This window comes from Athene cunicularia (assembly GCF_003259725.1).
Source record: "Athene cunicularia isolate RWA chromosome 1 unlocalized genomic scaffold, athCun1 chr1_part3, whole genome shotgun sequence".
Classification (NCBI taxonomy): Eukaryota; Metazoa; Chordata; class Aves; order Strigiformes; family Strigidae; genus Athene; species Athene cunicularia.
The window spans coordinates 494,039-519,532 of record NW_020799093.1 but is presented as its reverse complement, the minus strand read 5'-3'; the positions used below and the strand labels follow the sequence as shown (position 1 = coordinate 519,532).

At 50.4% G+C, this 25,494-nt stretch overlaps 1 protein-coding gene across 2 annotated transcripts in view; it reads right to left on the bottom strand.

The window, feature by feature from the left end:
• Positions 1-25,494, bottom strand: part of IGSF3 (immunoglobulin superfamily member 3) — a 128,909-nt gene that overhangs the window by 3,034 nt on the left and 100,381 nt on the right. For both annotated transcript variants that reach the window (XM_026841233.1, XM_026841234.1), the window contains 4 exons: positions 25,056-25,460; positions 7,682-8,092; positions 5,643-6,050; positions 759-1,190 (listed from right to left, as the gene is read on the bottom strand). In XM_026841233.1, the coding sequence (XP_026697034.1) occupies positions 759-1,190; positions 5,643-6,050; positions 7,682-8,092; positions 25,056-25,460 (1,656 nt within the window). The remainder of the gene's footprint in view (positions 1-758; positions 1,191-5,642; positions 6,051-7,681; positions 8,093-25,055; positions 25,461-25,494) is intronic.

Below are 25,494 nucleotides of genomic sequence, written 5' to 3'. Positions count from 1 at the left end.
ACACAGGACAGTCACATTTCCTGGCTTCTCTGAAATGCAGGGCCTACCTACAAACCTCTTCAGAAACAAAAAAACCCCAGATGCTCATTAATCTGTCAATGCAGGAGACAGGGCTATGAGAAAAATACCAATACTGGAAAACAGAGCAGCACAAGAAAGTTATCGCAGGACATGTTTTGGCTTTATCCACCCCAAAAGTTTCACTAGGGAGTCCTTCCTGGTGCAGATTTTATGATATCTTATAAAGTGGTGAGCCTCACAAGTGTTGATTCCCTCAGCTCAAGAGGCAGCACCCTAGGGTACCTCCCTCAAGGGCCTAGAAAACTCTCATTGATGCCAGTTATCTCTGGGGCCCCTAAAACATCTGATGGCTTCAGGAATTGCTGGGAAGATACCCTTATGCCACAGCCTGAGCCCCTGTGCAGAGCTAAGCCAAGTTCCAGGATGTTTCCCAACGAGAAGGGTTAAACCCCAGCTGGGGGCGATGTCCACCCCCACTGACCTGAGACATACCAGGTGGTAGATGCTGTGGGGCGGGCAGCCCCAGCACAGAGCTAAGCACAGTGCGGATGCTCAAGCCCAAGCAAGAGCTGGGTTATGAGCCATCAAGCTGACTGGAAAAGCACTGGCACATATTTGTCCCAGTGCAGTTGAGACCCAGTCCCACTCACCCCTTGGCCTTTTTATCATGGTTGAAGCAAGATGCAGGGGATGGATGCCAGGGCCATGCCCCCAGGAGGGTCACTGCCTCTTCTCACCTGCATCCTGCACATGAACGGCGACAGTCCCCGACTCCTCCTCTGCTAGCCGGTACCACACGCCGTTGGGGTCTGCCAGCCACTCCTCCACACGGCACGAGTAGTTGCCTGTGTCAGCACCGCCAGCCTGCAGCACCGTCAGCCGGAAGAGAACCGCTGAGAGCCTCTGGAAGCGCAGGCGGCCCTCCCAGCGACCAGCTTCAGGGCTGAAAACAGCATCAGGGCCCACGCTCAGCACCGCCTCCTTCTCCTCTTCCTCCTCCTCCTCCTCCTCTGCATGGCCACCCGCCTCTTTGGCCCGCAGGTTGTACCACGTCACTGCAAAGTGGGACTCTGGGCTGGAGCGGGACAGGATGCTGCAGTCCAGCGGGAAGGACTCCTTCTCCTGCACTGTGAGGTTGGCGGTGGCCGTGTCCACCTGCAGGGTGGGATCTGAGATGACAAAAGGGGAGAGGTGAACACTGAACAAAATGCTATCGCCAAAGCCACCCTACCCTGGCACAAACTGACTGTCACAACTCTGGCACTGGGTGTGATCCAAGCAAAACCCAAAGAATTGACGCAGCCTGCCAAGTCTCACAGGTACCTCTGTGATCAACCCCACAGGCACAGCAACCTCAGCCCACCGCACACCACCTGGCACAGGGTCAAACGGGAGCTTGGCTGCGAGCACCGTGCTACCGCCCTGCCCATGCAGACCCTCGCACCAACTAATGGGCAAGCCTGTGAGCAGAGAAAGCTCCTGTGGCTCATCCAGACATGTTACAAGAACATGGCAGGAAATACCAAGGTTTGGTGCATGTGCTGAGGAGCAATGTACTACTACTCCTCGGCTACTGGTGCAAAGACTGCACTCCACGCTTATTTTTTATTTCTTTAGAGCACTCAAAAACCTAGAAAATCAGCACGACAGAAGAGGAAAGGATTTTTTCCAGCAATTTGGGAAGTTATTTAGGTAAGAGGTTCCTCTATGGAGATGTCATCAGCACACACAGAGCAAGGACATTTCCAAAATTCTCCGTCTCTCGTCTTTTTTCTCTAGTGCTTGCTGCAAAGCTAAAGAGATGTTTCTACCTAACTGAGATACAGCGGCCAGAACCCAAGAGGAGTTGATTAAAGGCTGACTTCAAGAGCAATTAACATTTGGTTTAGTCATCTTGCCAGGGAACACGTACTCCAGGGATCGCAATCAGTCCGGATCTAAGCTTTCATTTAATGATTAAAAAGCCCTTTCTGACGTGGAGGCTGAGCAAGAAGGGCAGGCTGATAGCTCACCAAAGAGAGAGGAGCCTTCTCCTCATGCAAAGAGAGCTGGGCAAGCCCTCCCTTGCACAGATCCTGGGTGTCCCTGCAGGAGGGGGCTGCTGTCCCCCAGCTCTCAGCAGCCATGGGGCTGCTGTGCCCAGCGGGGCTTCTCATTACAGCACCTGCCCTATACTTCTTAAATGCTCTCATAATGAAAATCTTCATTAAGGCCAGAGCTCTTCAGGCCATAGGCAACATGAGAGTTTTCAGCTCACATCTTTCACCAGGAAGACTCCTGTGCAGAAACAGGAATGAGGTAAGTCCTGAGATAAGGTAAATCGGGGACTACTGAGGTAAAAAGGGAGGAAGGGAAGGAAATGGCTTGTTGAAATCAACACAAATCCTCCCACACCTCAGCAGGTTAAGCAGAAAGAGGAAAACTGCTGTCTGAAGGTGCTGAGAGGTTTTTTTCCCCCCACTTTGCTCATGATTATAGTCCTGAAAGACGAGCACGGAGATCCTCATTAATGAGATGTGAGTCACAAGCTATGCTATTTTTAAGTGTAGTCAATTTGTTAGCTTCTGGCTGCCGTGAAAGAAAAACAAACAACAACAAAGCACTTTTAGAAAAAATGATCTTGAAGTAGTGCCCCCCACTCCCTCTCTTCTTCCCACTCCACATCTTCCACAATTCAAAATGAACCTCAAGGATTTCCCCTGCCATTCATTCCCCACTCCATCAGGGCTGGCAATTCTCAGCCTGGACCAAGGGCTGCGCTTAACAATGGAGCAGGCATGTGGAGTACAGGGGTTGCCTGGGGGGAGGTCTCTGCTCAAGCCATCTTGTCCAGCAAAGCTTCCCAAGCAAGGACTTGGCAGTTAAGGGCTGTGCTGTCCCCTGAGAGAGCTCCTCCTTCACACTACATATCTTCTCTGCCAGGAATGACCACTAAAACCTTTCCAGAAACTTACCCTTTTGCCAGCTGTGTTGCAGAGTTACGAGGCTGACACCGTGCTGGAACAGGCAGGCATAAAGCACCACAGCAGTACTTGCAGAGCAGTTGCTTTACATGCTGGAAAGTACCCAGCAAATGAAGACCGTAACTGTTATTGACCTGCAGCCTTTAAGACAGACATTTAATCTTGAGTCATTTGCCTCAAGAACTAGAGAATCCATATTTTCCAAGGTAAATTGTCCTTGCAGCTTATCTGTTGCTAAAATAGATGAAACTTAGCTGGGAATCTGCTTTTGAGGGCTTAGGAGTCCATAAGCGCTGGTCAGTCTTTAAGAACCACTTTTTAGAAGCACAGGAGCAGGCAATTCCACTGTGTCCTAAGTCAAGCAAGCAGGGTAGAAGACCAGCTTGGCTGAACAGGGCATTCCTTGTGGAGCTCAAGAGGAAAAAGAAATTGTACGATCTCTGGAAGCAAGGTCAGGCTTCACAGGAAGATTACAGAGCTGTGGTTCATATATGAAAGGAGAAGACATGGAAGGCCAAAGCTCAATTAGAGCTGCAACTGGCCAGTCAGATAACAAGAAGGGCTTTTTAAAGTATGTTAATAGCAAGAGGAGGTCTATGGAAAGCATTGAACCAATACTTGTTGAAGATGGTCATCTGACTAATAGGGATGAAGAAGAAGAGGAGGGATTCAATGCTTTTTTTGCCTTGATCTTGAATAATACTGACAGACTTCAGGCTATCTGGTCCCCTGAGTCAGAGGACCATGAGTGAGAGAACAGTGGCTTTCCATTTGTAGACACTGTAATCACAAGGGAGCAGCTGTATCAGCTGAACGCTCACAAGTCCATGGGGCCTGATAGGATTCATCCCAGAGTACTGAAGGAGCTAGTGGATGTTGTGGCAGGATCCCTCTCAATCATCACTCAAAGGTCTTGGGAGCCTGGGGAGGTCCCTGCTGTCTGGAAGCTAGCCAGTGTTATTGCAATTTACAAAAAGGACATGGGAACTACAGACCTGTTAGTCTAACCTCAGTTCCTGAAGAATTATGGAGAAGATTACACTGGATACTATTAAAAGGCATTTAAAGAATAATGCAATCATCAGTCAACATGGGTTCACAAAGGGAAAGTCCTGTTTAACTAATTTAATATCGTTCTATGATAAGGTCACCTGCCCAGTGGATAAGAGGAATACAGTGGATGTAGTTTTTCTGGATCTCAGTAAGGCTTTAATATCCCTTTAGTAAGGGGATATTCTCCCTCACAGCATCCTTCTGGACAGAAGGAGGCAACAAAGCTGGTAAAAGGGCTGGAAGGAATGTCCTGTGAGGAGCAGCTAAGGACTCTAGGTTTGTCTAGTTTGGAGAAAAGGAAGCTGAGGGGTGAACTCGCCACTCTCTACAGCTTCCTGAGGAGGGGAAGTAGAGAGGACTTAGTATAAGAGCTTATCTTCCTGGGATCCTGTGATAGGACACATGCAAATGGTTCAAAGCTGTGCCAGGGGAAGTTCAGACTGGACATTAGGAAGCATTTCTTTACCAAGAGGGTGGTCAAACACTGGAACAGGCTTCCCAGAGAGGCAGTCAATGGCCCATCTCTGTCAAGTGTTTAAGAGGCATTTGGACAGTGCCCTTAAAAATATGTTGTAAATATTTGTCAGGCCTGAAGCAGTCAGGCTCTATTCTATTCTATTCTATTCTATTCTATTCTATTCTATTCTATTCTATTCTATTCTATTCTATTCTATTCTATTCTATTCCATTCCATTCCATTCCATTCCATTCCATTCCATTCCATTCCATTCCATTCCATTCCATTCCATTCCATTCCATTCCATTCCCCATCCCTATCCCTATCCCTATCCCTATCCCTATCCCTATCCCTATCCCCATCCCATCCACAGCCCTTTGAAACTGGAGCTTTCTCCCTGGTTTGAACTTCTGTAGCACTTTTTTCCCCACTAGATCCTGGAAATAACAAGACCTGCAGCAATCCCTGATGCCTGCCTCCCTGTGTCTGGGCACAGCTAAAAATCACGATGTTAGGCAGCAGGATCCACCTGAATCACTATCACCAGCAAGAGGCTGGCCAGGAAGCCTGTAAGTACCTTCTTGTCTATACAGAGGTAAGGTCTTCACAACCTACACCTGCCCCATCAAGAAGTCTGAGGCCTTGTCACAGCTGACAGATGAACCCCTGGAGTTGCACACCCCACATCTGCTTCTTCACCCACGGAATGGGGAGCAGCAGTGTGAGAAACCAACAAGGGTCTCGACCTCCTCTGCCACCCTCCCTTCATGCAAGGATCCTGCTCCTGGGGTGACACCTGGGAAGCACAGACAGCTTCTCCCATCTCATTCTCAATCAAAACGTGAATAAAATCAGACACCTATCCTACTGAATCTGCCAAAAGGGCTGTAAAAAATTAAATTTGCAGATGTGGTGGTGACGCAATCTCAAACCCATCTAGCAGTGTTTGCAGGGCTTGCTCCGTCCTCCTTCCAGAAAAGCAAAGGTTCACCCAAGAAGACATGCAAGCAGGCATCAGCATGATTTGTAGCGCAGTGGTCCTGCCCTCTGCCTGGACCCACTGTTGAGGACAGACAGATGGTGACGCATGACTTCAGCCCAAGAGGGCAGAATATGGCTCAAAGCTGCTGGCACCAGATCCTCCTCACCTGGCTGCTTGACGGTGAGGGTGATGAGTCCGGAGAGGTCCTCTGCCCGCTTGTACCAGCGGTCGCTGGGGTCGAGGAGCCACTCCTCCACACGGCAGTTGTAGGCCCCGCTGTCCCGCACGGTGGCGTTTTGGATGGAGAGGAGGTAGAGACCCGGGGAGGGGCTCTCCAGGTGCAGCCTGCTCCGCAGGTCGCCCAGCGCCACCAGATCCCCGTAGCGCAGGGTGCTCTGCCGGCTCAGCCGGGCCACCGCCTCCTTCTCCGGGTGGCCCGGCCGCCAGACGTACCACTCCACCGAGAGCTGGGATGAGGGGCTGGTCCGGCTGCTGACCAGGCACTCCAGGGTCACCCACTGGTTCTCCAGCACCGTGATGTTCTTGTGGGTCTGGTTCACCTGCAGGCGGTTATCTATGGGAAAGGCCATTAGAAATGCAAGGTGACTGAGGGCTGCAGGGGTCCTTTGTCTCCCCACAAGCCCTTCCCACATGGATAAAATCCTGGGGTGTGATGAAAGAAATGAGGAAAGGGAGGAAAAAAAATTATGGGGGGGACAGGGAGGAGGAAAGGAAAATAGGACTTGTATTTTTTAGGGTCTTCTGAAAATCTCAGACAAGCCACCAACAACACCTCATTCAACACAGGGAACTGGAAACCCATAATCTCCCAGTAAGACCTGGGGTCCTAAGTGCACAGACACTTTGTGAAGGGAGGTCACACCTCATTTTTTTCCTCATTCTCCTGGGGCAGGGCAGCAGCCCGGTCACACCCCAACCACTAAGCCCTTCTGCTGTGGGAAAATGGAGAAAAGAAAGGCAGAGAACGGATGGCTGATTATAGGAAACCAGCTCTGCAAAAGGAGAAGTGGCCTGAGGTCAAAGTCACACACTATGTTTTGCTGCCTTGGAATGTCCCTGATTTTTGCTCTACAATTTCATTGATACACAAGGGGGGTGACTGCAATCAGCTTTTATGTGAAATGATGTGTCGTACACTCCTAACTCCTTCATGACTTCTTTCTAGGGTCACAGCCTGGACTTCCCTGCTACAGCCACTGCAGCAAGCGACAGACACTGTACTTCCCAGAGAGAGGCTGAAAACGCAAAGGAGGGGGCAGATCACAGTTCCCCCCCTCCCTGACTGTCCCACAGCCACCTTGGGGACTTTGCAGACAGAAACGAGGAGCCAGGAGTGGCAGTGAGCAGCACGTTGTGGCCTGCTGCACTTCCTGCGTGACCAGGCAAAGCTGCACTGGGGATCATACTCAATATCCCTCTGACAGCCCCATCCATAGAGCTTGTGTCTAGCCAGCCAAATCCACACAGAGAAAAGCTTTAAAGATCCTAGCCCAGCCCTGCAATCCTGCTGTGTCCCTCCTGCCTGAGGGATTTTCTCCTCCAGAAACAATCACCCATAGCAAGTGGAGACAAGGTAGGTTTCCTTGTGAAGTAGCGATGCTCTGCCTCACCAGCAGACATGGTGTCCAGGCTGCTCTCAGAGACAACGCCTGCCTCCCCCCTTTGCACAAAATGAGGGCTCTGTTCCCAGTTTGTGAGGGCCCTCTTTAGCTCCTCCATCAGCCCACCTTTACCAGTGATGTTGGCTGCCACAGAAACCACCAGCAGAGCAGATTTCTCCTTTCCTGGCAGCCAGCCCCGCACCTCATTAAACTCATTACTCGCATCTCATGTGCACAGTGCAGAGGAAAAAGAGACAAGGACCAGAGTAAAACCGAACTGTGTGCAAAACAGATCATGGAGGATCATGGGGGACGGATCTAGATCATGGGGGATGGACAGCCTTCATGTGGGGACACTGAAATCCATGCCACCCCAGCCTAAATGGAGGAGGGTTGCATCAAAGGGGGAAAAGGTTCTTCTTTGTGCAGGGATGTGCAGGCATGTGGATGCAAGGAGGGGGGGACAAGGCTGTAGCAGAAAGAAGAGCTGAGGATCCCTGTTGCACCAGAAAAGCTTGGCAAGCTCATAAGCCGTGCACAAGAGCTGATGCCTGGAGGATCCCACCAGTGTGGCACGTGGTACCTGGCTGCTTGACGGTGACCTCTGTCCTTCCTGACACCTCTTCTGCCAGCTTGTACCATGCATGGTTGGGGCTGAGCAGCCACTCCTCCACGTGGCAGTAGTAGCTGCCGCTGTCACGGACCTCGGCCCGCTGTACCGTCAAGCTGAAGAGCCCCCCTGACGCCGAGCGCTCAAACTGCAGCCGGCCCCGCAGCCCTTCCTCCTCTGCGTAGGTGCCGTACTCGAAGGCCGAGCTGTGGGTGGTCTTTAGGATGAGCTTGCCGTCGGCATCAGAGGGCTTGTGGACGTACCACAGCACGGCGAAGTGTGAGTCAGGGCTGGTTTGGGATTTCACTGAGCAGTTGAGGGGAATGGGCCGGTTCTCCACCAGAGTGATGCTCCGCTTCGACTTGCTCACCTGCAGCTTGGTCACTGTGAGGGAGGAACAGAGAAGGATGAGGAAAGGTGGGTCATTAGCACAGAAAAGAAACTCACCTGGTTTGGGGAGGACCAGAAAGTCCTCTCCTAACTGCAGGCATGGCTGCTCCCACATGCACTGGACCTTTTAGACAAAAGTGTTTAGATGTTCTCCTACCAAATCTCTCTTCTTTCATCCCCCTGCTCTACTCCTGGACCCTCCCACCATGGCCCTCAGCAAGAGGCTGCTTTTTCAGTTTGTCCTTTAAAAGATTCCCTTTCTTAATTCACTGTGATCTAAGCCACCAAACTTAGAAAGAATATAACATCTAAACTTTTTTAATGGTGAAATCATACCATTTCCACCTCAGGGCAATGAGCTGTTGAGCAGTTCCAGAGAAAACCATTTCCAGTAGGAGCAAAGTAAACAAGACTCTACTGCTGTCACATGCCAGCCATCTTGGTGACATGTAACCCACAGACATGCAATAGCTAGGGGAGCAAATGTGGGCACAACTGCAAAAGAAGGCAGAGCACCAGACTGGAAAGAATCAGCAGGGAGCAAGCTCTGCTCCAGAGACCTGGTTCCAGGTCCATCACAGACCATTCAACTCGGGACAAGGTACAGCCACATCATCTCCCTTGGCTTTGCAAGCACAACTGCAGCTCCCACACAGTAGCTGAGTGGTCATACAGTGTTTGAGGATGACACAGCAGTGTCATTAGCTCTTTGTCCCTGCAGGAGCAGGAGATAAAGCCTCCCCTGCGTGTGCTCAGGCTGTGCCTGTTGCCCAAGTCTTGACCCAGGGCAATCCCGTCTGCGGGGAGGACAGGAAGGGCTCTCCTGTGACACTTGTGCCCTGGAGCCCAGCCGGCTGCAGACCCGAGGAGAGGAGCAGCTCCTGGACAGACACGCCACTCCTCCCAGCAGCTCTGCCACCACCTCCCCTCCTTTGCCTCTCCCCACGTGTGAGCTTTCCTCTGAAAGGGGGCATGCAGTCTTGCCACCAGGTGAAAGGTTCTGCTGACAACTGGTAAATCTCTTAAAAAAACCTAGTGAGTGCCCTGGCACGAGTGGCACGACAGAAGTGTGGCACTGCAGGTGTGAACAACTGAAGGCTGTCAGAGGAGCTGTGCCCATCTGCACCCCGGAAACCTGTCCCACATCCTGTGTTTGCAAGGAAGTGACGTTGTCTCCCCTGTCTCACCGAGGCACAGGCTCCTCGCTTTGCATTATGCTTTGCTTCCAGCTTCCTTGGGCCCCAGGGTCTTGGATGCCTGTCAGCACAAGCGATGAGTGATGGTGTGGGGAGAGAGGATGGGCACAGGCAAACAACATCAAATGGGCAGGAAGAACTCCCAGCACAGCGATGCTTTCTGCTCTAACACAGCATCTGAGATAGGCATCCTGGTAACTCATTAGACATTCCCCTGGAGCCTGGATTGCCCGTGGCTTTAATCAGTATGCTAATAAAGACTCGATGGCTGTGTTACCAGTATGGCACAAAGGCAGTGGAGGGAGGGAAGGAGGGAAATAGTCCTTTGTTTTTCCTCCCTGGGGACTTCAACCTAATGGGAGAGATTTAGCATCACCATGTTGTGTTTCTGCCATACCCCAGACACACTCCTTACCCTTTGTTTCGCTTCAGGATGGCAACACACCCACACTCGTCCCACCTCTTTGGCTCACCGTTGGTTAAGAGAGGTTATTTCAAGCATTAATCAATCTTCCAAGTCCCCGGGAGATGAACCAATAAAGGGGAAGGTGATTCTGAGCAGTTTCCTTTCTCCCCCAGCCCCCTTTCCAAACAGTTTATTTTTAATTGGTACTGGATTATTTTCTGCAACCGTTACTAAGGAAACCTGTTACTATAGCAACTGTGTATGTTAAGTCAGTAGCCCTATATCTATTAAAATGCAGTATATACACATGCTGTGTGTGGTGGGGTTGCTCAATATCAACACACGCGTAGAGACAAAGCCAGGGTACGCACAGACCAGAGCTGCTGAGATGCAAGCATCCCTTCCAGTGCTCTTCCCACATTGCGGCACCTCCAGCAGGTGAAAATGAGGAGGACTGGCATGGAGTACTTTTAAGCCTGGTGTTTGGGGCACCAAACCTGCACCTTGTACATGACAAGATGTATTTCAGTGAAGCAGTGAGGGCTTGTTCCTGGAACATAATCATGGCAATTCCCACTGTGTACAAACAGCACAGACCCCTGAGGTCATCCAAGGGCACTTGGATGGCCTCCATGCAGCTCTCCCTGCTTCCATGTTGATGCCTGGGAAGACAGCATCTTTTGTAGGGGTGAGGGTGATAGGGAAGCAATCTTATTAACTCTGGCAAAAATGAGATCTTACATTCCATGCATGCACTCCAGACCTCCAAGCCCTATCTGGCAGCCACTGCAGCCAGTGTTCAAGAATTTGCCCACCCATGCACCGTTCCCCAAATCTCGATGAGATAATTGCTTCTACTGCTGCTACCAGTCAGAGCAGCAGGCCCTGGCAGGGAATTACAGGTCTTTCCTTTGCTAGACTGTACGCATTTGCACAGGTTCATAAGATTGTGTGCAAAGTTTAATCTAGATTAGAAGTATCATTGATATGTAATGACACCCCTGCCAATGCACTTCTCATTTAACATGACTTATTTTCCTAACAGAGGCACACCACAGAAGATGCAAGTGCAGGTTTCATTTCTCTCCCACAGAATTAGAGGATATTTGGTCTTTTCCAATCTGTTAACACCAAATGCTTCCCTGTCCAGGTGCTGGCTCCTGCACAGTAAACACACATGCATCTCTTCTTCATTACCTTCTGCAGATCCTACAGAAACAATTAATGGCTTTTACAGACCACAGACTGAAAACTGCTGAGTTGGAAATGCTGTGACACACAGTTACCTTGGGGCAGCTTCACCTTCGGCCTGCAGGCTGCTTCGTGCAGGGCACAGATCCTTTGCCCACAGTCTGGTTAAGACACAGGAAGCTTTGTGGGGTGGCGTGTACTTCTGCTCCCACAAAGGGATGACCATCAGCTATCATTCACAGACACACAAACTAATCCAAAAGGCTCATTTTGCATTTAGGAAAAACTATTTTAAAAGGGAAAAAACCTATAAATCCTGACGTTAGTGGTCCAGGGTGATGGTAATGGTAGAATACAACACCAGGGAATCCATCTCTTTCCATCCTGGTGGTAGGTCTACTCCAGCACAAAGTGGGTCTCCCTACACCCTGTGCAGCTTGCCAGGCCATGTTTAAAGATCCCTGCCATGATACAGAAATGATTGTAGCTGCTGGTGCAGGAGTGAAACTGCAAGAAGACTGACACCCCAGGCACTGAGCCAGCCAAACCTCACCCTCCCCATACAGGGGAAACTCCCTTTCCTGGCTTGGGGATTTGCCTGGGCAGAGAGCCAGGAAAGGGCTTGGCCTTCAATGCTGATTTGATCTGGTCTGGCCCAGGGGCTGGGGTTTCGGTGTGCCAGGGCAGGGCTGATCCAGCCCTCTGTCAACCACCAGAGGTGGTGGGAGCAGTGATGTGAACATGCACGGTTACATGGCATTTTCTGCAGCGCTGTCAAGAGGCTGATGTTCTCTTAACAGCCTCCTGAACATCTGTTTAGTGAGGGAAACAGGTGCATGTGTCTAGGTGAAGTTATCGTGCATATCATCTGCAAACCATAATCCTGTTGCCACAATGTCTCCTGGCTCCCTGGAGAGTGCCAGTAAAGAGGATATCATACCTTGATGTACTGTAATTGGCCCTACATACACTATTAAGACTTTCAATTTACACTGGCAACAAGTCACGGTTACAACCCTCTTTGTTTTTTAAGTCTGCCTGGTCTCCCAGCCCCTGTGAAGCCATACAACCTGAGTGAAGAACACGTGCAGGTGTTAAACTCTGCAGCGGCGCCTGGGCAGGGGCCCTGCGGGCAGCACCAGTGCAGAAGACATCAGCTCTCCGATGGCACAGAGACATGCTCTCCCAAACTGCTGAGGGTATCCTGACACATCTGCTGGAGGAGCTCCAGGAGGTTAAATGGGTGATGACCCATGTTGGAACCTGGCCAGGACACAGGGGACCTTACGTGCCTGGAAGGGTGGTGAGGCTGGCAAAGATGCTAGGTGTCCACAGCAAGCCCATACACTCATTAGACACCTGACTTCAGACTGTCCTCCAGCATCACAGCCCCTTTGCACTAATTCCCAGGCTGAGGAAAATGTCCCCACTCCTTTGCAGAGACACACATTGTCTCAGGATACCTGCAGCATCCTCTGGTCCTCAAAGTTTATGTCTTTGGGCTGGGGGGGCAGGTCAGACACACCTTACAACCAACCACTGCAGGCTACAACATGGCTAGGTGCTCTATGAGCCGACATATACATGATGGTGGTTTTCTACATACCATCCAGCAGGCAATCAGACGCCTCAAACTGGGCATGTGGTAGGCAGAATTACACAAATATTTGGGGGAAGGGAAAGCAGTCATCAGAGGAGGAGGACAGAGGCAGTGACGTGATTCACAGCTTTTCTGCTGACTCGCTGTCATGATGAAGCCACTTGGCTCCCTCCCCTCTGTTTCCTAATCATCAAGCAGGGGTTACAACACTGACCTTTACTAAAGCACTTTGCAATCTGTACCTAAAAATGCTGCGACAAAAAGATGCTCCGTCCCAGACTCCTTACATCATCCTCCCTCATAGGCAGCAAGAAAATACAGCAGCGGGAGTTTACTTCCCACCTGGAAGCCACTATTACCAAGTCCTGGGAATGGCAATGTTTAATTGCAGCTGAAGATACCCTCCCCCACAAAAAGCCCCTCACAAAACCCCAGCATGTTGCCCTACAGTGAAGGAGCAGGGGGGCCACTGGCTGGGGAAGGAGCCAGCTCTGCAAGAACCACTGGCCGTGGCGCAGGAGGAGTGAGCAGGAGGATGGCCACCACCAGCCCACAGAGTCCCTGGGGGGCCCTGTCACCATAGCAGGGAAGCGGTGTCCCATTTAGGAGGCTGCTGTCCTCTGGGGAGAGCTCCTCCAGAAGACGCTCTTGCCTGGAGAGAACCGATGACACGTTGCATAAAGTCTTCCTGGGGAATGTCCTACTTTTGAAAGTCTCCATTGGGATTTCACTGTGCTGAGGTATGGAGAGGGGGCGGGCAGAAACAAGGCCAACCCAACCTGAAACCAGCCCTGGTTTAACATCAGACATGGGGTTTAGCAGGCTAATTATTCCTAGGAGCACAGCCCCAAGGTGACTCTTCCTGAGAGGAACCCATCTCTCCCTGGCACCCTCAGCATACAACCCTGAAGGGCACTGGCTGGGCTTTTGGCACAAACTCAGCCAACCCCTCAGCCTGTGGTCACAACCCAGAGGTGCTTCATCATTTTCTTCACTAGGACCCAAAAAGTACTTGGTGCCTAAATTCCTCCCGGTGGATGTTCAGCTGGGATTCAAGAGACCCGTGTGCAGGTCACTGCCTTGTCACAGGCTTAGACATGCACTAACACTCAGCCCTCTGCGAGCCCTTAATCCTTTCACAAAGCAGGGCTGAAGAACATCCTCTACCTCCACACACATTGCAAGGACCATGGGGAACTGGGGCAACAGGAGTCAAGCAAGTACATGCCAGTCTTCTGACTCAGCATGGTGAGGGGTGGGTGACTCATGTTGACTAGGTTAGCTGAAAGCAAACCCATGTTCAAAAGGGAAAGATGTGTGACCCCTGTCAGAGAAGAGGAATCAGAGGAGTAGCATTCACAGAAGGGACTAAGATGAGGTGCTCCTAGGAGGACCTTGCTCATTAGGCTTAACTGTGGCACAGAAATCACAGCAAAGTAAAGAAAGACTTCCAGCACTGGGGCAGCCTCCCAGGAGATGGTGGGAACATGGCAGCACAGCTCCCGACTCCTGCTATTCTCTTTTAACAGAACACAATTCCTCCTGAAACTGGATTAGCAAGGTTGTAAATTGCATTAGCCAACATGAGAGGCTGCTGGTGCAACAGGAGCAGGAGAAAGGGAAATAGCATTAGACTTTGCCTGCCATTATTACTGCCATTATTAACTTGTCACTTTACTGTAGTGTTCCTATAACAATGAATTATTGCCTGCAAACAGGCTGACATGATTGAATTACTGGGAGAGCAGCTCCATGGGAAGAAGAGACAATGTTAACCCTTTCCTGAGGAAGGCTCAACTGCTGCCCCATACCAAGCGGGCAGATGAAATAGCTCAGGCTTTGACTTCCAACACCAACCTGCCATCTTGACCTTCAGCAGTGCTGGTTTCAGAGCAATGCTAAAAGTTTCTACGATCCCCAAACTGCTCAAGTCCTGGTTGCAGGTGGGCTGCTCTGGGTTGGACATGCAAACAAAAGCAGAATATATCTCTATCTGCAGCAGCGACAAAGATCCACAGCTGGAGCTCTCCCATCTCTGCAGGTCTTCTTGCCACCTCTCTAGCCTACTAACTTTGTAAAGCTAAATCCTCAATTTTGCATGCTCCTCCTTTCTGGTACAGAGAAGATAGGTGCCTGGACAAGCCACCAAACCAAATGACTACTAGTCTAGACAGATGTGGGTCACCTTGTTTTTCACCCTCCCCCCTTGCAGGGTCAATACTGTCTGCTTGCAATCAGACAGGCTGTTAATCCGACTTTGCTCTCCCCTGGAGATGGTGCAATGGGCCTACCACAGAGGGCTGCACCAAGGCAGAGTGCCTGCATGGAGCGGGAAGATGCATGCATGCCTTCACCCACCCAGGCACCTTGGCATTACCCCAGGTGCCTCCCAGATCCAACCCCCACTCCCCTGGGGTTTGAGAGGCATGAGACTGTCTGGAGTACTGTTCATGTTTTGATTAAAAAATCAGCTATATGACACTTCCGTCTCAGATTTACTGTTCCTTGTATGAATGCTGCAAATAGTGCTTCCTGCAGCATGGACCGGTGGGTGCTCCCAGCCCCAGAAGCAAGCCTAGGAACTGACTGTGACCCACCTCCTCTCACGGACAGAAAGAGGCCAGGAATAAACCACCAAGTGACCTGCATTTCATCGTGTTCAACAAGCTGCTGCGAAGTTCACAGCCCAGCAGACACAGACATTCCCTGGCCTCACAGCCTGCTGCTGCAGCAAGACAAGACAGGTACTTAAATAGCTGTACACATCCATACTGACCATCACTCATTCCAACAGCCCCAGTCCAAATTTCAGCCCCAAGCACAGGCACATGTCCTGAAGCACACTGTACTATGGTAGCCTGGAGAAATGCAGCTTGATGCACCCAAAATATGACCCCAGGGTGCTGTGGCAAAGCAGAAGACGCACCTCTCCTCTAACCCTGTGGTGGACCCACCTGCTCTGCTGTACCCTCGCCAGCTTCAGGCCCATAGAAGGTGAGCACTGCATCAGCCACACCTGCTGACAAGTGGCCCGATGCCCCACACCCCCCGCCAAAAGCAGCACTGTCAGACTGCTGACCTACCAAACACAATAGGTAACAGGGTCAAGTCCATCACTGCATGCCTCATGCTGTGGCACAAAGACTGCAGGTGCTGACAAGGACATCTGCTCAGCTAGGGGACAGCCTAGGATTACCAGCCATGCCACACTGGAGTCTGTGGAGCAGCTAACAAACAAGCAGGTAACAAAGTGGGGCCTCAGGGAAGCATGCATATGTGACCCAGAAAGTCTCTTTGAAGCCCAGAAGCCATACATCAATGAGCATACACAGAAAAGGCCATGTGTGTAGCTGCAGGGATGGAGAAAGCTGGGAAGCCCAAAGCCTCCATGATCCAGCCATGATAAGCCAGAGACCACTGTCTAGGACATGCTGCTGGCCTGGGAAAAGCAAGAGCTTCCCCAAGAAACAGAAACGTTGTCTCTCTGAAAGACAGCAAGAAACAAATACACCCCAAAGCAAAATGCCCACAAACCTCAAACCAGAAACCTTCCTGCCAAACCCTGAAATTGAATGTAAAAGTTCCGCAGGAGAGAGAAGAGGGGAGGGAAGAATAAAGATTCCCAGCATGAGTTGTGTCTGCTGTCAGAAAACAATATATGGCTCACTGATCACTTGTAAATTAAAATATGGAGATAGGATCACTTGAAGATAAATTCAGTACCAAGCTACAGCCACTGAGGATGAAAAAAGAAAAAAAAAAAAACAAAAACATACTGAGATACTTAATCAACCCTCATCAGAAAGATTTCAAACAAAGGAGTGCTCTGTCAATTAGGGAAAAAAAAGTAATTAAATGTACCTGAAGAACAAGTTATAACACATACAGCAACACCACACAAACTCCCAAGACATTCTGGAGGATGGCCATTAACAGCCAAATTTCCTAACAGGGTGTCAGAAAAATACTTGAGAAGTTTGTGTAGGTGCACACTAAGATTACAGCTGTACCCTGTAGCATAGGGCTGACTTGCACATGCTGTATTGGACTTCAGCATTTTCAGCAGTTGCTGATGAAAAGCTGGCTGCTACACAGAGAGAGGTGAGATGCTGAGGGTGGCATGAAATGCTATTTTCTTGCCATCCAGGGAGCAAACTCTCCAGACAGACCTCAGGCAGGATCACGAGGTCTTTTGGGTGCTGCCCACACGAGTGCTGCTAGCCCCCAGTTTTCAGTGTTGCCTTCTGTGCAAAGATAAAGATCCCTGAGAAGGACTCAGCTGAATGCACTCTATTCACCTTTAACTATTCCTTTGCACCAGGTTATTTTTCTTCAGGTTTAGTAAACTGAGCTGGTGCACAGCAGGACCAATGCTGGCACAAGGAATGGGACAGGACCATGCAGCCAGCAGCGCATGACAGGGATGAGAATCACCTCCTCCTGTGCAATCAAGTGCTAGGTCAGCTCCACCTGCACCCTAAACACTCTCGATGCTGCTGCCTCCATAAATTAACTGGCAAATTTGACTACTGCATGGAAGAACAACCAAATGAAATGAGCCTTCTGTCATTTCCTAAGAAATTGTCTTCCTGAGTTTCTTCAGGACTGAGGAAGTATTACAGCAGGATGGGCTACAGATCCATCATTATATGTCCCATCTGTTATATGGGACAGAGAAAGCTGTAGGAATTTTCTTTAACAGCATCCCAAATTCCTATTTAAGCAGGTAAGATGGCACTGGGAACCAACTTTTATGTCTACATGTTAAAATAAAAAACCCCTGAGCCATAGGTTCAGCATGTCTGGAGCCTGCCAATTTGCTATAAAGAAGCAGATCACAGGTTGAGTGAACCCATGAATTTAGTCTTCAACCAATGTCAGAACAGGCAGAAACCCCCAAATAATCAGCCCCTTATGAACCAAATTTCTGGAAAATCAGTCAGATAAAAATTGTCCTTGTTTATTCTGCTGTCACAGAGGTATTAATCTCATGACATAATATATCTATATGGGCAGAAATGGCTGGGTGTATCTTACTGAAGTTACTTCCTTTACGTAGGCACTGCTGCACCACCTGGCTATGCAGGTCACTGTTGTGGTGCAGAGCAAAGCCTTTGTGTCTAGCCAGCTGTGTTCCACCAGCAGAAGACACCCCCAGACCACCAGTCAAACCAATGCTCATGAAGGCAAGAGGCAGGGGATTTACAGTATATGGGGCTGGGCCACCTCTCTTGTCTCTCTGTTCAGCACTGTTCTTCTCAGAACAGAACACAGCCTGGCTGTGCAAAGGGCTGATGGGGAATATGTAGTTTCTCATCCCTGGAGAAGCATCCCACGCAATATATAAGACAGAAGAATGGTGCAGGTCTCATACACAAGGATGGACAGCCAAAGCTGCTGGGAGGGACACCTGGACTGGAGGGCTGAGAACACAGCAAGAGAAAAATCGTGCTGCTGGAGCACTGAGCCTGCTGACCCTGAGGCCACTCACCTTGTGGAGACTGGTAGGACAGCTGAGGGGCTGGGGCTCCATGCATGGACTGGGGAAGGAGAACACCTGGCTGGAAACCCACTTAGCACCAGTGCTCCCTCTCCCCCAACAGCTGCCCCTGCTAACTCTGCTTCTGAAGTCTTCAAGGACATGAGGGATGTACAAAGCTTTAGAGTTGGACAATGTCTAAGTACTGTTCACTGCAGAGTATTTTAGTCCAAGGAGAGCAAATAGGGAATCAATGAGAAGCTAAAGTGTGTGGAGAGAAGACGTTCAAGACAACATCAAAGAAGTTGTATGTGCACAGACTGCAAACAGGCTGACACCATGGTTCTGTATATGCATGCTGCAAATGGGAGTGGAAAACCACTCAGGAGATATCAAAGAGAAAAGCAGAGAGTGCTTTGAAATCGAAGTGAAAAAATTGCTCCTAAAAAAGTAACTGTGAAGAGAGTTCATTTGAACAGAGCAGCATATTCTGAATACAGCCCAAGTCTCCTGGTGCTGTAGAGTCTTGTTAGGGGGGCTGAAAAGCAAGACTGCCCACAGTAAGAACAGTGAGCACACACAGAGCAGGCTGAGCCAGGTCAGGGTCCTACTAGGTGCAAGGATGCAATCCCATCCCCTTCACCTTTGTGAAATGCATCCAAGATGCTTCATACATTTTAAAGTCCAGCTTCGCAGGTTATACCCTTGGGTCCACTTTCCAGGATGAAGCCCCAAGGGAAGCCCTGAACATAACCGACTGCAATCAGCTCAACACGCCTGGCTCTGACAGAAACATTTCACAGACAAACCTGCAGAGGAGCCAAGTATCACTGCTCCCAGATGGGAAACCAAAGGCAGGGGGAGGTGAATCACAGCTCTGATCCTGCAAGGCCAGTGTCAGCATTCCCAGGATGCGGCCAGGAACACTGCTGCTCACGCAGATGGCCTTGTTTCGACGTGACAGTCTTTCTGTGGGACCAAGATGGCATTGGCTCTGGGTGCTTTGGCCCTGCTGACACCAATGGAACCTTACCCCAGTGTGTGACCTGCATGGGACAAAATTTGCCTGGCTGAGTGGTGTGGCAGAGCACCTCTCTGATACCCACGAACACAAAACCACAGCTGGCTTGACAAGGCCAGCCAGGAAGCGCCCTGCTTGGAGCATCCTCACATGGATGTGTGCTCATGGGCAAAACCCCACCTCAAATCTGTATTTACAAACCAGTGCCCAAACATTAGAGGGTATGTTATGCACCACAGCAGCAGTGAGGAGGCTCTCAGGTGTGACAGTGAGATAGAGTACAGGGAGAAGACAGGGATGAGGATGTTGGGAGCAGGGTGTGATGGCTAAGTGTGGAGAAAAAGCACTCCGAGGTGCCAGTCTGGGATAAATAACTATGCCAAGGATGTAGCAGCAAGTCTAAGTGGGGAAGCTGTCCCAGAGGACCAGGCAACTGTGGAGACAGAGTTTCCCAGGGCAAACATGCTGGGGTAGAAGACTACCAACCATACAAGGTGGAAGAAGCAAACCAATCTGTGCTACCTGGAAAAGAGAAAGGGCTCCAGCTGGGTCACTAATGCAGGTCTATACAAGGGGACAGCCCTAGGTCACACAAGGCTGAACCTATTAATTTCATCTGTTCAGTGTGCTGGAAGCTGATAGGAAAGAGCACTAGCTCTGAGGCAGAACAGCAGGTCTTACCCTGTTGGCAGTGAAGGGAAAGGAGCAAGTTCCTGAGCACCCAGGGGAGAGGAGACTGCTCTGCACCGCAGTTGCAGCTGCTGATGAACAGCCTCTTGTCTCTCCTGAGCGCTCTTGAACTCCTTCATCACTCAAGCAAGAGTACAACTATTTGCCAGATGCAGCAGGAGGCTGTTAGGCAGGGAAGCAGTGCTATGCTACAGAGCAAAACCACACTGGCATGAAGCAAGCAGCACACTAAAGTTTCCAGACTTCATTTCTGTAAGGAAGTTTCCAGCTCATTAGTTTTCCTTGTTTAACTTTACTGCTGGATGCTGCCAACAGCAAAAAGTGTCAGGTTTTTAAGTAAGCACTTTGTGCTCCTTAAGAACACTTGTTCGTGGCTTCGTTCAGGAGTCTGGTCAGTACCCTACTGGCCACCCATCATAGGTAGAGTTCATCTGCTCTCTGCTCCTTAGGTTTCTCTGGCACCGCTAGCCTCATGCAGCAAGGCTGCTGTCAGCAGTGGGGTCTCATGGACTGCAGGAGAGCAGCAGAGCACTCTGCACCCGCCCAGTCACAGGGTTTCAGGGCAAGCACAGTTCTGGCTCACCTTGCTCTCAAAGTAAGGTTCAGACACAAGCCTCCCCCAGCTTCTTCAAGACCAGCTTGAGGAGCCTCCACCCTCCTCTCCATTCACCGTGGTTTCAACTTGACAGCTCCTAATAAACCAAACTTTACAGAGCAGCTCCTGGAGAGCTCCTGGAAGCTAATTAATGCTCTAATGAAGAGCCTGACTGCCTTGTTTGCCTGACAGCTCCCACGTCAATCAATCTGCCATAGCCCAGCTTGCAAAAAAGCAGCGAGGATCCCAGCACCCCTGGCATCTGCTTGGTTATCATCATCCGGCACCCCTCCCCATCTCTCCCAAGGGAGAGGGGCGGGAAAAACGCAGAGACATGGGGAGGTGGGTGCCCTGCAGGTCGGGATGGGCAGGTCTGTGCCTGAGTATGAAAGCAGTGAGGGAGTGCCTGGGGGGTTTGCCAAAGCCTCCTGCTTGTGTGAAAGCCCTGCTTTCTCATTCTGCTGTTGCTAGAAGGACTTCCCAGTGCTTAGACCCCAGGCCCTCTCAAAGCTCCGCCAAATTTCCCCCTTGCTTGTGCTGCAGAGGAAAGATAAGTTTAGTAATGCATACGAGGACAATGGCAATTTAATATACCAACACAAATCTGCTCAAGACTCCTTGCCAAAAGAGTCCTATCCAGAAGTCCTAGCCTGCCCAGATCACAGCAGTCCTCATCACGCACAATGCCGCCAGAGACTGTCTGCTGCCCTTGTCTGAGTCCCACAGTCTGCATGGATGCATGCCACTCCCAGACAGCACCTCCTGTTTCAGCCACTCCATCTATGAAAACCTGGCAGGGAGAAGCAAGATCCAAGGAGGAGCCAGGAACAGAGGCTGCCTGCCTGACAGTCCTCAGGACTCCCCTTAACCCACAGGCATCTATCTACCACCTTCCCACCTCAGGCAGGACCCAGAGCCCAGGAGCCTAGACACCCTAGACACCATTCCCAGTCCATGCTGCATGAGGGGACAGTGCTCAGCCTGAATCCAAATGTTTCCAGGGTCACCTGGATTCAAAAGGAACTGCCTGCACTTCTGCCTCCCCTGAAACTCAAAGAGATCAGCAAGTGCCACAGAGTCACCACACTGGTCCCCTCCAAGGACAGGACCCATCTGTCCTGTCTGATCTCTTGCAGATCAGCCCAGTAAAGCTTGCACAGAGGATGCTCTTGTCCACCTGGAAAGGGGCAAGTGTGCGAAGCACAAGGCCACAAAAGTCTCTAGAAGGAAAAGTAGTGGGGAGCCCTCTGGGAAAAGGGATGGTGAGCCCTAGGGGCAAGGTCCAGCTTTCAGGGATGAAAGAAGCAGCATTTCAGAGGCAGGCCATATACTGCAGAAGAAGAGGAGCCCCAAACACAAGAACGTGGGTGGGAAGAATTTCCACCCTGGCACTTGGGGCTCACTCCAAGCTCAGCCTGTTCTCCTCTGCATGGTCTGCTGCCAGCTTATGCTTCAGGCAAGCAGCTGGTGTGAACTGAGCCGTACTTCTATTGTTCCTCCCTCTCTGCTGCAACATGAGCTCACTGAGAAGCAAAAAACAGGCAGCTCAAGAGATGTAAGTAAAAAGAAGAGCACTGTGTTGTAAGGACACAAAACAGCCAGAGGCGATCTAGTCAGCCTGGTTTACAGTCCTGCCCAACAGACCCTCACACAGGCCTGGATTTCTGCCCTAGCCTACAGAAGTTAAAACCCAGCACTCACTCACCCTACAACAGTGCAGGTCTCTCTCCTTGCAAAGCACAGATGAGCTACCTGGGTCTGTGTGCCCTATATGTGTAGAACCCTCCCTCTACTTTGCAACCCAAAGTGTGCAGGCTTGCGGGACATTGAGGAGTAGGCCATGAAAGGGAGCTTCAGATCCTACTGCTGCTGCTGGTGAGGTTTCACACACCAGCAAGTGATGAACATCATGCCCTTGTGATACCTAAATTCTTTATAAGCTCTCACACATACAGCCAGCACACGTTAGAGGGCTTTTCCTCACATTGCCAGTCCTTTTAATGGCTTCGTGCCCAAGGGGTCAGGAACATCACGCTCAGAGGCCAAATCTGGTTCCAGATGCCATGCAAGACATTTGTGCCATCCCCCTTACAGGTCCTGTGTTCAGAACTGGGTTAATGCTGCCATTGCCCGCCTTATTCATTCCTCCTTCAGGATCTGTGTGTTTCATTTCTCAAACACTGCTCATTTCTTCCTAGGAGTAGGAAAGAATGGGAGTGTTTCAAGCTGCTGACATTTCCTCAACGTTACCTGTTGGCCATGACATAGCCGTAGGTGAAATTACATTGCAGCCACATATGGAATATGTGGAATTCAAAACCAGAGCTGCCACCTCTGCAGCTACCACTCAGCACAGATGACAACTACAAACACTACCCACTGCAAGAGTGCCAAGGATAGACAGCCTGAGGACTGAAACAGCAAACCGACACACCAGGAAAAGCTCCAGCATCCTATCCCTTGAGGATGTTGGATTTCACAAAGCAAAGAGATTAATGAAGCAATCAGGCAGCCACTACTTTACCTTTCTCACCTGAACACACTTTAAAGGCTGACATATATCGATTGCCAGGTCTGCACCTGGAAACTGTCACATAGAAAGGTCACTCTGACAAACAGGGAATGGGGGTTTAAGAGGAAACTAGAATCCCAACATTAATTTACAATCTGGAAACACATGCTGGCTCAATTTGCCAAAAGACCTCCAGACAAGCCTTCTTTACAGCATCCCTTAGTGGACTGGTAGCAGAGATAGTTCACCCCAAACTCACCAGCATATGGGTCAAGGCAGGAACCCATGATTAGTGGCAAGGGAAAGGAGAAAGCTAGAACTAAGACACCCAACAGCAGCCTGACATTATCTCAGATTAAGGTAACTATAGAGACACAGAATGAGACTGACAGCACTCTCAGGTGTTCAATCGTCCAGCATCCTGGATATTAATCTGAAAACCAGCACCACCCCTTCATCAATCTGGGGTTCTAGGATGTTCATTCAGAGATGTCTGAGGAAGGTGCCTCCCACATCATCCTGGACCCTCTCTGGAGATTATCCAGCCAAAAACCCTCTGCAGCTTGCAGAACCACAGCAGTCACTGGTACGACTGCCAGCGTTGCATTCGTGGGGAACATCAACCATCCGCTCTCAGAGGCTGCCTGGGACATGGAAACAAAACACAGAGTGCAACCATGGTGCTGGGGATGCTCTGAGGAGTCCCTGTCTTCTCTTCCATCCCACCTTGTGAGCCATAAACCCACAAACATTATGCAATGCTCACTGGACTGACAACTAAGATGTGTGTAGTAGTAGTCCACTGAGCAGCAGCGAGATAGGGAGATGTAAAAACCATGGAGATCAAGATGACTTGTTCTGTTAAGGCATCACTTGATCGTTACTGCTCCAGTAAAGAAGAACTGGCTGCCAGAGCACAGTTTAAATGTCCTTTAAATGCTCCCCTTGCCACCCTGAGCTGTGACACAGAGGCTCTCTTCTGGAAGCTGTTTCTCTTTCTGTCTCACACACATATGCATGCAGAGAGATGTGCAATGAAGAAGCATATTACTCCAGGGACCATATCCAGTCAACGCTGTTTCCTAGGGAAATAAGCTAAAATGATGAGCATCACCCACCTGACCTTGTGAGCAGTAAAACATGTATTACAAGGCAGGATAATCAAGATAAATGGAAAAGATTAACCTGGAGATGAGGGCAAGGAAGGAGAGAGGGAAGAATGATGATGGAGAGCTCATGAGGCACCTGGAGCTCACAGCACCACCTGACTTGTCTAAAGACATGCTAAGGGTTGGGGAAGGTGGAGGGCAGTATGAAGAGTCACTGCGGGGAAAAAACACAAAGCCCAAGCCAGAAGACAGACCCTAGGGAGGAGTCTCTCCGCATAGCAACATGAAGGGATAACTACCATGCTGTAAGGAGATAAGAGTCTTGAAGGTGCTAAAAGCCTTACTCCAAACATCAACTCCAGCCCTAAGGCTAAGACAGCAATAAACCCTTCAGCTCAGCAATGGCCCAGAGTTGCCCTGACCACATAGCTTTGTGCCCTTCCTGTACAATAGAAGGCACCACCAAAATATCAGTGAGAAAGCCTACAGAAGGCACCTAACTCTCTTCACTGGCTGTACAGGGAGCATAAGCACCTTGTAGGTTTTCTGAGTCTCCCTGTCAAGCCAGGTGTCTTCTGCCTTGCTGTTTCACAGTCTGTGCAGGCACCCACGGCCTTGGTGACTTCCAGCTGGAAAGGGCTCCATTTCTGATGGGGATGAAAAGTCAGGCTCTTTGATCACTAGCTGCTTTTGAAGATGCCTCCATCAGAGCAAGAGATGCAGGTAGTTACTAGACAAGAGCTGCAGCACCTCACCTATGGCACATGTGCATGCGCAGGCTTTGGTGGAAGCACATTTCTTTTCCTTGATCCTGTTTTTGCCCCATTCCTCTCCTCTTCTGTCCAGGTTAGTCTGCTCTGAAAGCCAGCTCTGTCTCACCAGAACAGCCCACAGACTGGATCAAGCTTCAGTCACCTCACATCCCAGAAGAAAACCCCATGAACAGCGTATGAGGAGCAAAGAGAGGACCCAGTTCCCCAGAGGTGGATAAGGGAGCTCCAGCATATCCACAGCTGAAGAGCCAGGCACTTCCACCTGAGTCACGCACAAGCACAACCACGAGAGCAGTCCTCAGTCTGGAGAGACCACCGCAGCACTCGTACGTACCCCGTCCCCATGACGCACCCCCCCCACCCCTCATGCACTCTTGGCACTCACCCGGCCTCAAGACCCTGATTTCCAGCAGGTTGGAGGTCCTGTCTGCCAGCCGTGTCCAGCTGCTGTTGTAGTTCTTCCTCCAGAGCTCAGCCACACACTGGTACTTGCCAGCCTCAGTGTCGCTCGCCCTGCTGATGCTCAGGCGCACGTTGTTGCTGGACTCGGCCTTCTCGATGGCAGTACGGGTCCGGAAACCCGTGTACCTGTCACCCCACTGGACCCCACCGTCACGTGTGAAGGTGACCAGGTCGTGAAACTCAGTGCTGCCTGCTGGCTGGAAACGCCATGTCACCGACACTGGTACCCACGATGGGTAGTGGGGCTTGATGATGCACTGGAGGTCGAAGGACTCGTTGTAGGTCACCCCAGGGGTGCGGGAGATAGCTGTGACAGCAAAGCCGGCCTCTGCGGAAAAAGAGAAAAGGGCTTTGAGAGACAC